The sequence below is a fragment of the Mercenaria mercenaria genome, chromosome 1 (assembly GCF_021730395.1).
Source record: "Mercenaria mercenaria strain notata chromosome 1, MADL_Memer_1, whole genome shotgun sequence".
In the NCBI taxonomy this organism is placed as follows: Eukaryota; Metazoa; Mollusca; class Bivalvia; order Venerida; family Veneridae; genus Mercenaria; species Mercenaria mercenaria.
The window spans coordinates 1,288,835-1,301,806 of NC_069361.1; the positions used below are offsets into that span (position 1 = coordinate 1,288,835).

The following is a 12,972-nucleotide window of genomic DNA, read 5'->3' on the forward strand; positions in this document are numbered from 1 at the left end:
CAGAACACATGGTGTGCAACTGTCTATGCTATAAAACAATCCTCTAATGTTTTATGACTCTACGTTAAATACTTTTTGAGATACTTTGGATACAAACTGTTATGCCATTAATGCATAATTTATATTTTAACAAAGTCAAGGACCATAACTCTAGTCTTTCAGAGCAAACTCCCTAAAAAACTTCAGGTGCACAAATTCACATGCTCAATAATATTTGTACATGGTTTCCTGACTCTAGGTCAAATATTTTCTATGATATATGCAACACAAACTTTTAAGCACTTCATCTGTATTTTTCACCAAGTCATGGACCATAACTCTGGTCTGGCCAAGTGAAATTGCAAACAGAACACCAGGTGTACAACTTCACATATATAACAATCAATTATGACAATATAACAATTTTTTATGACTATAAGTGAAATACTTTTTAAGACACATGTGAAACAAACTTGTATGCCCTGTATGCCTTTATGCATATTTGTGACTAAATCAAGGACTATAGCTCCAGTCTGACTGATAGAAATCTCAAACAAAACCCAAGGTGTACAATTTCACATACTTAATAATATTTTTATATTGTTCCATGACCCTAGGTCAAATACATTTTAAGATACATGTGACAGAAACTTTCATGCCCTTTTATTCATATTTTTGACTAAATCAAGGGCCACAACACTGGTCTGGCTGAGTGAAACCTCAAATAAAACTCCAGATGCACAACTTTACATGCTGAATAATATTTCTATAATTTTTCATAATTCTCGGTAAAATACTTTGAGATACATGTGACACACACTTTTAGACCCTTTTTATGCATATTTTTGTACTTTTGACTAAGTCAAGGGCAGTAACTCTGGTCAAGCTGTGTGAGATCAAAAATACAATAACAGTATATTAGTATATACTAGTGAAAGATTTGCATAGTATGTCTTTAGTTTAAATTAGATGTGTGTCCATAGGACACAGATGCCTCCACTCCTGTCAGTGTACATAGTTTCATGACTCTAGGTGAAATATTTTTTAAGATGTTTGCAACACCAACTTTTAAGAACTTTACTAGTATTTTTTCATTAAAGGGTAAGAAAAACCTGACAATAAGTTAATTTCATATGAAAGCCATCCTCAAGCCTTTCATAACACTGAAAAAACTTTTAAAATCGGGCTACTATTGAAAAAGACATGGCAGTTTGAAATTTAAGAAAATTGCTGATCATGGAGGCAGCCATTTTGTGTGTTTATGACGTCATTTACACACTGCTGAATATTTAATTTAGCAAATAACCTTTTAAATAGATAAATTTTATATGTTTCTTGACTGTAAGCTGTAAAACATGGTAATTTCTTTCATTGCAGCTGGAAAAAATAGAGAAATTATTTTACAGAAATAAGTAAATTCAGTTCAAATATATGTCTTGAAATATAATAAATCCGCCATCTTGTTTTTTGTCGCCATGGAAACAAAATGGCAGTCATTTTTTTTTTTATCAAATATTGAAGTGCTCACAACTTTCTTAACAAGAGCACCGCCTTGCGGGTGCTGACGCTCATCTGATTTTTTTTGTGTATTAGAAAAAGCAGAATAAAGTTATGTTTCTTGATGTACAGTGTCCACTTATGATGGTGAAAAACTATTGCAAGTTTTAAAGCAATAGCTTTGATAGTTTATGAGAAAAGTTGACTTAAACATAATACTCAACCAAGAAAATGATTTTCTAAGTCCAAAAGGGGCAATAATTATTGCAAAAAGCAGGATGGAGTTATGTTGCTTGCTGTACAGGGTCAGCTTATGATGGTGAACAAGTGTTGCAAGTTTCAAAGCAATAGCTTAGATAGTTTAAGAGAAAAAGTTGACCTAAACATAAAACTTAACCAAGAAATCTGATATTTTCTAAGTCCAAAAGGGGCCATAAATCTTGCAAAAAGCAGGATGGAGTTATGGTTCTTGCTGTACAGGGTCAACTTATGATGGTGAACAAGTGTTGCACGTTTTAAAGCAATAGCTTTGATAGTTTAGGATAAAAGCTGACCTAAACATAAAACTTAACCAAGAAAACTGATTTTCTAAGTCCAAAAGGGGCAATATATCTTGCAAAAAGCAAGATGGAGTTATGTTTCTTGATGTACAGGGTCTGCTTATGATGGTGAACAAGTATTCCAAGTTTCAAAGCAATAGCTTTGATAGTTTAGGAGAAAAGTTGACCTAAACATAAAACTTAACCAAGAAATCTGATATTTTCTAAGTACAAAAGGGGCCATAAATCTTGCAAAAAGCAAGATGGAGTTATGTTTCTTGCTATACAGGGTCAGCTTATGATGGTGAACAAGTATTCCAAGTTTCAAAGCAATAGCTTTGATAGTTTAGGAGAAAAGCTGACCTAAACATAAAACTTAACCAGGCAACGCCGACGCAGACGCCGACAACCGCTCAAGTGATGACAATAACTCATCATTTTTTTTCAAAAAATCAGATGAGCTAAAAATGAGTCGATTATGAAAATTCTTTCAGTTCTTCAAATGATTAAAAAAATCCCAGCAGATGGAATTAACATCAAAACAACATTGCCTTTCCCTTTAAATGAAGGACCATAACTCTGACCTAGCTGAGTGAAACAGAACACCAGGTGTAAGATGACTCACGTGCTGCAATTTATGAATGAATGCATAAATTCACAACTACTATAATAAAAAGGTGCCCAAAAGAAAAACATTTGTTTTACTTCATTTTTTCAATTTCAATTAAAGAATACAGCATGCAAAAAAAAGAGTCATCACTGGTTTAAGGTGTGTATAGAAATATCTGGCTCTAGTGTAATTGTTTTGCAATATCTCGGCAAAGTCTCAATACTGCCTAAACAGTTACCCTCGAGCCAGATATTTCCATCTGCACCTTCTGTTCAACCCATAAAGGTTCTTATAATATTGTTATGAGATACTTTGTTGAAAATGAAACATACACAAGAATGGACTGCATTTTCCAAACTTGAAGTTTATTTTGAGGTAGAGCAAATACTTGCAGAAAGTCAACTGTTTCTGGGATGTTGTAAAATCCAGTAAAAGTGATATTTACGCCCTGCTTTTACTTTATTAGTGGCAGATTTTGGTTTATATGGATATCCTAATATATAATACAAAGTTCATCGGTTTCATGGGCAGTTTGACAGCTGGTAGTACAAATCAAGTATCAGTACATATGGATTTGAAACTATAAAAAGAATTTATAGAGAAGGCACTTTAAACTAGACTATGATACTGATATTATCAGTAAGCAAGATTTTCATTCTGTCAAACAACCAATCAATGTACAATGCATCACCAGCAACTCTCAAAATCATACATGCATACAGACACTGATAAAAAATACTACAGCAGGATTAGGTAAAAAAAAACTCAGAGAATTTGTCATTTACTGATACACTAAATGTCACCCTCATCTATCACAGACAAATTTTGAATAAATGCAATGTCCAAAGTGCCAATATTTCTTCACCTAATACAGCTGTCATAAGTAATCCATGACAAAGAAAAATTTAAGAACAAAAAATGACATTACGTTTATTTTTGCTTTTCACTTACTAGATCTGTTCAATGACAGTCATTTATCTGAAGTAAAATAAAACTATATTATAACATTTGTTTTCAATGATGGCAAAAAACAAAAGACTTTTCCTGAAGTCTGTAAACTCTACTATCAAATTTGTTATCATAAATTGCCAAAATCACCTCTTTGAGTGACCAACATGTATGATAATGTAATAAAACAATCAAACATAGAATTATTCATGAAAATACATGAACATACTTTGACAGACTTGATTATTCCATCAGAAGGTTTGAATGAGTTAAGGAGGACGTAGATATCCTTGGCTTTCATTCTGTCCCAGTCCATGTTACACACAGCCAGTCGTAATGTCGCCTCTTCCAGTGATATAACATTGTCATCTACTTCACCCCATTTATGATCAAATTCTGAAATAATTATTTGTGAGCATATGCATGATAGTATGTACATGCCAGTTTTCTGTAGATCAAGACAGAAAGTTTTTTCTCACAATTTCAGTGTTAGAAATAAGGAGTTGCCCACTAGCCCCTGAAAGTCAAAAATCTGTCAGGCAAGTCATATTGTTAAGATGGTTGCAATCTAAAATTTCAATTGCACACAATGGTTTCCCTAATTAAAAACAATAACGTATATTTGTTATTGAATGGTCGCTTCTGCAGTATTGAACACGAAATCCTGACTATATCAAATGCATGATAACCAGGTGATTTAAGAAAAACATGGATAAGTTAATGCTAAGTCTGACTTGCCCCAACACAACCTAGTGAGAAACAATCATTCAAATCATATACTCTTCAATATAATGTATATAGGCAGTTTGTAATTCATTGACTGTAAATGATAGAATCAGTGATGATTCACTTTCATACAACAATTATTACAACCACAATTTTCAGACAGGTCATCAACACTAGATTTTTTTGTATACATACAATAAGATATAACCTGACTGTATGAATATTATTGTAGATTATTTGCTTTTTCACTTTCTACCACATATTTGTGAATGTTTGCTTAAACACATTTTATCAAACATACACAAGCAGTTTACATACACAAAGGAAAATATGAATATTACCATCTTTATATCTAGTGTCATTTAGAAATCAAATAACTTAGACTTAAGCACTGAAACAATTATCAAAGTTGCTTGGAATAAAGTTTGCTACATTTGTATACCAGAAGTGGATGCTGCAGTCATGATTTTAAATCAAATTTTCACTTACTTGACACATCTTGACCATCACTGTCATCACTGTTGGAACCACTCTCATCATCATCATCATCATCATCATCACTAGAACTGCTGTAGATATTTCCTTCCCCTCTTGCAAAGTCCACACCACTGTCATTGCCTACAAGTAAATTAAAATTGTGATTGCCTCCACCTTATTGAACACACATCTTTTTCAAGTCCTTGTCACTACTGAGTAAAAATGAGTTGACCAAAATGTAATAAATAGTACATTTGATACATTAAATTCATAAAATTATGAAACTAAAATTCTATCAACTGATTAGATTTTACAACTTATTTATAAATTTGCATTTAATTGTCTTAATCAAATGTACCAGAAAGTAAACAATGAAACTTAGAGCCTAATAACTTATGAAATGTATAGTGCACAAAACAATGGTTTTTCTCCCTAATGCGTCATAAGAAAGTGCCATTTTTAGGTTGTAAAATGGCAAATTTTCATACCCTATGAAATAACATAAATTTTACCATTTGAGATCTAAGTATACATCTACAGAAAAACAAAACGCAATCAGTTGAACACAAAGCATAAGATTTCCAAATATCATTTAATTATTATTATACCAGATTTATATAGCGCCCTTTTCATGATAAACATGTTCAAATATGCTTTACATATAGCAAACGCAGCCACACAGGGCGCGAAATTCATCCTCTACTAGTACAGACACAGAGCGATCTGACCAGAAGGACAGAGTGAGATAAAGCCCCCAGAACAGATAGAGAGAACTTTTTAGATACAGGCCTGCCCAGCTAACTTAGCCTAGCTCTTTGCGAATAGACAGTCTGGTTCTTTAACGTGCCCGGTGTATAGCATCGATACATGCAAAGCTGTATTTCCTGGGAAGAACCAGTACAGGCTTCTAAGTTAGGTGGGAGACACTCAAGAGCATCTCAGAAATTTCCAGTGCCTGGACCGGGATTTCAACCCCGGACCTCTGGATTGACAGTCAAGCGTGTTACCACTAGACCACCGGCCCACCCATATGAATTTATAAAGTCATCTCATCAATACATAGAAGTGTGCATACCAAATGGTTTTTTCTCTTCATAATCTGAGTCTTCTGCATCAGAAGCATTTTCATCTGAATCATTATCCACTTCAAACTTTTCTTCATCTGATTCATTGTCAATATTTGGTTTATCAGAATTCAAAATCAAATCCTTCCCTTCTTTTCTGGCTTTGACTGTTTTAATGTTTGTGTTGAGTAACTTTGATTGAAATCTTGAATCTGTAGAATATGACACTTTGTTTTTCTTTCCTTTTCTATTGGTATCTGTTTCACTGTTACTGTCTGATTCAGAAGTGTCATCTGTTTCATTAAAACCCAATTTATCTTGTAAGGGTTTATTCAAGGATGTTTTTTTCTGAGATCTACTATCAGCTTTGTTGAAATTCTTTTTCTTTTTCTTGATTGTACCTTTCAGATTGTTTTCATGTTTAACCACTTTTTCAGTTTCACTTGAATCAGTTGAATGTCTTTCAACTTTATCATCTTCATTTCCATCACTGTCTGAACTATCCTTGTCAGATAACTCATAATATTTCTTCAGATTCTCGTTGGTAGTCAGATTGACTGGTTTGCCCCTTTTATCCACAGAATATTTTAACTTAAACCTTTTATCTTTAAACATTCCTTTAAACCTTTTATCTATCTTCACTTTCCGCTCACCAACTGGCATTTTGCGAAATCTCGGGTCTTTAGCCACATGGGCAAACCTCTTGTCTCTCAATATGTCATCCATTTCTCTCAAGTTTTTATTTTCTCAGATACCTGAAAAAAGAAAAGGATGCAATGTCAATGCAGGCACACAATATGAGAGTCAAATGCATTAAAAATTACCGTAAAAACTCGAATATATTACGCAGTTTTTTTACGATTTTTTCATTTTCTCAAAGGGGTGCGTAATATACACCAACGTAGAGCTTCAAACATTTTTCCCAGCTTAAAAATATCAGCGAAAATTGGACAATTTTGTCAACTGTTATGTGTTTACATTTTGGGCCGTGCTTTTTTAACCTCCTCTTGAAGAGCGTTTTATTGGGTGGGTCTAAAAACACGTACGGAACGGAACCTCTGATGATTTATGGTAAAGTTGGTTTTGTTTGCAAGTTTAAATTTTTGTATTTGTAAATTTAATTAAGTATCATACATATCCAGAGCACTGGATAATGTGTCAGTTTAATAATTAGGCAACATACAAAATTTCGCGGTTCCGGGTTGTAGGTGTTTGATCATTAAAATCATTTTCTTTTAAGGATGCTCAAATAAATTGCAATTAAAACAGATTGTTATTTCTTTATTTCCAGTAAATTATTACTGATCAATACAGCGGCTCGTATATTATTAAACAAACATGCTAATTAACCGCGATTTTCTTGTTTGATGTGCATTTTTCAAGGTAAACAGAATATTTTTGCAAAAAAGATGTTGCCGAGGTCGTAGAATAGTATAAAAATTTCCATTATGAGAAATAAAGAACTTTCCTAAATCCTTATCTTCTGGCAAAAATAATTGCTAATATTGTACACGGTCTTTATATCGGTTAATCTCGCCAGCCCCCCTGACCCTATTTACGGAAATACCGGAAAACGGGATTTATCCGTAATGTCGATATGGTCAATGTAACCACCCATCGCGTAACAGTCAAGAGGTCAAACGGAAATAACTAACAGGGCATTTGATTGGTTGAAAAAGTATATGGTATTTCGAGACTATATTTAAGATGTAAAGTGGTCCCTCATTGGTGAAATAATCAAATATCTGTTGAATATGTTTGAAAACTGTTTTAATTCTTAAATTGAAGTTCTAAGCCATGATTAATGGAGGAAAAAATATTTGAAGTGTATTTTGTTTGAAAATTTTGCTTGTTTTAGTGATTTGGTATTTTCATGAAATGTAAATGTTGAGCGCAAATAACCAATCTGCGCTATTTACCAAACGCGCAGAGCATATGGGTGGTTTTCAAAATAATGAAGCTTTTTCTTCTCTCTCACCTTACTTTAATTCAGTTCAGTTTTAGAATGTGTTTTGGAGCAAAATATATCCAAATCAATGTACTCAATAAATGTGTGCAATTTTATCTTGATGGCTCAAGCAGTTTTAAAGTTATATTAAATTATATAGCTAATTTTGTCCCCTGTGCACCCAAAAAAGTGTGACATTTTACATGAAGTATAGTTTTCAACTGAGGTTTACTTTTTAAAACCATGATTTATTGTTACAGCTTTGGCTTTTTAATGTAACTTAAACTCTGCACATTTAAATAAAATACTTCTTTTCATTAACTACATCTTATTGTTACCAATATTTCACATCTTGTGATGGAACCCTTTTCACGAAAAATAGTGAAAAAAAATACTAAATTTAAATGTTGAACACTACAGTTTCATAACCCTATTACTTTTCTAAAGTCTTAATGTTTTTCTAAGATGTTTATCCTTTCAGCTGTGAAAGCACAGTATGATTTTTTTCTTTAATAAATCGACTTTCTCAGAAACTTGATGAATGTCTATACTCCTAAAAATGTCCCCTGTGCACCTTTTCAGTTGTTATGTGTCAGATTTCTTTTATTCTTTAAATAAAATGGGATTTTACTTTATTTTCCTTGAAAGGGAGTTAGAACAGATACAAAAGCAGCCTTCAACTTCACATATTACTGACTGTTAAACATTCACAAGGCCAAAAGTGATGTCCCCTGTGCACCCTTTTTTTGACATATATCAATTATCATAGCATTACTGTAATTTGTGGTGGCATTTCTATATTCTTAGCAGTGTGTATGCAAAATTTAGGCATTACTTGATAATTTAGCATTATAAGAAACCCTGGACAATTAAAAATTCATTGTTTGCATTTTTTCCGAAGTTGCCAATTTTCAAGTTTAAAAGTGGAAATATCAATTTTATTGCTTCTTAAGCTCTTAAGTTTACCTAAATATGTAAATGTTCACTAGTAAATATTATGTAGTTAAAAGAATTTTACTTACCATGAACATATTCTATGAATAAATATTTTGATACAATTTGTCCCCTGTGCACCCTTTTTAGTAACATTATAAAGTATGTATGAATTTTACTATTCCATTTTATCATGCATGGTATTTTGTCATTTTTCTAATATGAATAAGCAGTTCATGTAAATTAAATGATTTCAATTTGTTAGTTATGTATAAAGTCACTTATTTTTCATTTAAAGCATTACATTTTGTTGAATTTTCATGTTTTTGTAGTGAAAATTTTCAATTTTGTAGTTATTTTGTGGAATAAACTATTTTTTGATAGTGTTTGTCTGAAGTTTATTACCAGTAGTCTTTTTATGAATAGAAAACTAATAATGGATGAATATTACACTGATCTTCAGTATGTGTCCCCTGTGCATCTTTAAAATAACTCAATTTTGAGTAGACAATTCTAGAAATTAGAATTACTGGACATTCTTGAAATTTGGCATGTGGTTTATAAACATGCAACATGTCAGAAAAAAGTTGGTTTTATAATTATATGATAGTTATTTTGCATTCAGCAACAACTTTTCTAGGTAAAGTTTTATTTTCATGTCAAATTTTTGCAGAAAGGGTGATTTTAAAAACCAATGTCCACAAACATATGATTAAATAAGTTTCAAACCATACACATACACCCATTACTTATAATTTATGTTGAAAAAATTTCTGTTTTACATATTTCCTTGTCATAACACCATGCAACATTTATCACACACCTTACTGGAAATTCACTGAACTTTCGAATTAAAGGCTGTCATATTTTCTGATTGGCATTTCTCAACACTTCCCCAAAGTTATTTCCTTCAAATTTGAAGTATTTGCTATAATAAAAAATAGGTGACCACCATAAGAAATAAGTTTGAATTTTCAACCCCTATGTCACACTTTTGCTTCATTATTTTGAAAACCACCCATATAACAAATTTTTGTACGTTGGTTATATGCGCAACGATTTACCAATCGTTGCGTAGGATAAATCTAACCTGCCCGATTTACCAAATGCGCAGCGCAAATAACAAATGTAACTTTATATATCAGAAATTTGCATTTCGTGTTTGATAAATCATGCAGTTGGTCAATTTATTAATAAATATAGATGTCAAATGCTGAATATCTCGGTACTTAAATTAGGTGTCATAAATTTGTTTCTACATCAGTAAATTCACGGCAGTCGGTCACCAGGTTTCAATACTTCCAATCTTATACAAGATGCAATAAAACCCAAACATGCGTGAAGGTGTGATTTCCTCCAGCTTGCACACGTCGTCCCCTGGTGTGTTTTAGGCTATTTTTAAAATTTTCTACTTCACCCGAGCACACACTTAGCAAAATATCGTTTTTATTATATTGAAATATCTTGAAATTTCCCAATAATATTCTTTCTACCAACGGGAGCATATCTCTCAACATGTCTAAGATAAAAGATGAAATAAAAAAGTCACAGAATTAAAAGAAAATTCTTACAGATCTTATCTATATTATTATTATTATTATTATTATTTTTTTATAGTACAAAATCGATTGAATAAAGAGTAGGCATTTGATTACAGACTAAAACTATAGGTTTTTTTTACAAATCAAAATGGATCTATAATGTTACACCTGTAACTTGCGTGGCAGGTCGGTCCTGCGCTAATAGCAAAGTTTGAAATTACACTGTATTTCAGATATATTTCATTCATAAAACATACTATTTATGTAACTTTCAAATGAATACTGTAGAAAAATGAATAGAAAAAGAGTGATTTCTGTCATAACGAGAACGAAATATTACATTTTTTATCTGCGCAAGATGTGTGTCTGCGCTAATAATAAATCTGGAAATTACTCTGATAACTTGAATATTTTTTATAAATCATATTAACTTTTACTTTGATTTACGATTACAGACTAAAACTATAGGGTTTTTTTACAAATCAAAATGGATCTATAATGTTACACCTGTAACTTGTGTGGCAGGTCGGTCCTGCGCTCATAGCAGAATTTGAAATTACACTGTATTTCAGATATATTTCATTCATAAAACATACTATTTATGTAACTTTTAAATGAATACTGTAGAAAAATGAATAGAAAAAGAGTGATTTCTGTCATAACAAGAACGAAATATTACATTTTTTATCTGCGCAAGATGTGTGTCTGCGCTAATAATAAATCTGGAAATTACTCTGATAACTTGAATATCTTTTATAAATCATATTAACTTTTACTTTGATTTACGATTACAGACTAAAACTATAGGGTTTTTCTCGTTATGACGGAAATCACGCTTCTTTCTATTTTTTTTTTCTACTCTTATGACGGAAATCACACCTTTACGCATGTTTGAGTTTTATTGCATATTGTATCATATTGCAGGTATTGAAACCAGGTGACCGACTCCCGGGAATTTAATGATTTTGAAAATAATTTATGACACATTATTAAAACCAAGATTTGCAATATCAGTCTGTAATTGTTAAACAATGTAAAAGTTAGCATGGTTTATGGCAGATATGCATGGCAGATATGCATATTATCAGAGTAATTTCCAGATTTTCTATTAGCGCAGGATCGACATCCCGCACAGGCTACGGCGTTTTAAAGTTAAAAAAAGTATAAAAATAAATAAAAAAAATACTTGTGTTATTAAATATTTGGGATATTTTGTATCATTTTAATGTTTTTTAACACCTATGACAAATGACTCTTAATACCGTCGTCAACAGAAATTTATAGGCCATAAACTACCAGGGACGTGAGAATCTCATTGAAATTACCGCATAAATACGCTCATTTACTTAAAAAAATGTTTTTCTTTTTCTTTACAAATTCACACCTTTACGCGTGCCTGATCACCGTCAGTTTTACAATTTTGTGTAAAAGTTTAACACTCTAATGGTATTCAATTTTATCGGGAGATATCATCCATATGTTAAAAGCGCAGACTCATTTACCAAACGCGCAAGACAGTTGCCCTGCGCATATAAGAAATATATAAGGTTGCCCGATTTACAAATCGTTGCGCAGATAACAAATTGGTTATTTGCGCTGCGCGATTTACCAAATGCGCAGATTGGCTATATGCGCGTAACATAAACAAAAATTCACTGCCGGACTGGGGGTTACTGACTTGCGGGTGAAAAAAGTGCACAAAAATGACGGTCAACATGTATATTTCTGGCTGTTTTCTTTTAGGTCTTGAATAGTTCTTTCACCCTGGGTAGGTGGCATCAAAAGTTTAAAAGTTAGGAAAGGGCTATAACCCAAAACATTACAATGTAAGTCTATGGGAAAACTGTTATACTGGGTATACCAATTACCGTGAGTCTTATATTCAATGGACTCTATTTATAACAAAATGATTGTATTAAAAGATAAATTTTATTCTGTTTAATTAATTTATATTTTAGCTTTAGACTTTTGGCCAAAAAATCGTCAGAACCTCAGATAAAAGTTCCACTACTGTCATTCAAAGAACAGAGGTGGGTAATTTTAGCATTTTCTTGCATATACCTATTACCGTGAATTTCAACTTTCAATCTAAAGAAGTTGTTAAATTGATCTAAGACAAAGACAGCATTTCTATTTTACAATGGGCCAAACTAAATATGAAAGAGATATGGCAGAAATAAGCAATGTCATTGAAAATTTGCGGAGAAAAATTGCAAAGATTTACCATAATGACCAGTCCCTTAGCTGAATTCCTTAATTTCTGGGATCAGTGAGAAATAAAAAGAAAGACACTCCAATTTTCAAAAATAGTTTTGCTAAAAATCTAAGCACATTGAGCATGAATAATGAAAGAAAAATTGTAAAGCAATTTTCATGTTAAGTATCAAAACAGGACATTCACGGTAATATGTATATCCCGGTAATTGGTATACCCAGTATACTTCCCTTTGATCAAGAGTGACTGAGACGATGTACCGCATAGATGTAGATGTAAGGGATTTTGAGTATATTAAGCTAAGACCTATTAGCAGCATCTGAAAACAACAAAATAAAAAGCAACAAAATAAGAAAATGGCAAAATTAACACAGAAACACAAAAATCTTCTTACCGGAAACAGCATGTAATTAATCGGGATGAGCAGACGCATGCATAATTTGGATACACTTGTTTTATTTTTATCGCAAAATCATGGAGTTATTTTTTTTTTCG

At 32.1% G+C, this 12,972-nt stretch overlaps 1 protein-coding gene across 1 annotated transcript in view; it reads right to left on the bottom strand.

The window, feature by feature from the left end:
* Positions 1-12,972, bottom strand: part of LOC123524835 (ESF1 homolog) — a 47,219-nt gene extending 34,247 nt beyond the window's left edge. The window contains exons 1-4 of the mRNA XM_053537737.1: positions 12,872-12,972; positions 5,852-6,595; positions 4,789-4,917; positions 3,803-3,969 (exon numbers count right to left, since the gene is read on the bottom strand). Coding sequence (XP_053393712.1) covers positions 3,803-3,969; positions 4,789-4,917; positions 5,852-6,566 — 1,011 coding nt within the window. The 5' untranslated portion in view covers positions 6,567-6,595; positions 12,872-12,972. The remainder of the gene's footprint in view (positions 1-3,802; positions 3,970-4,788; positions 4,918-5,851; positions 6,596-12,871) is intronic.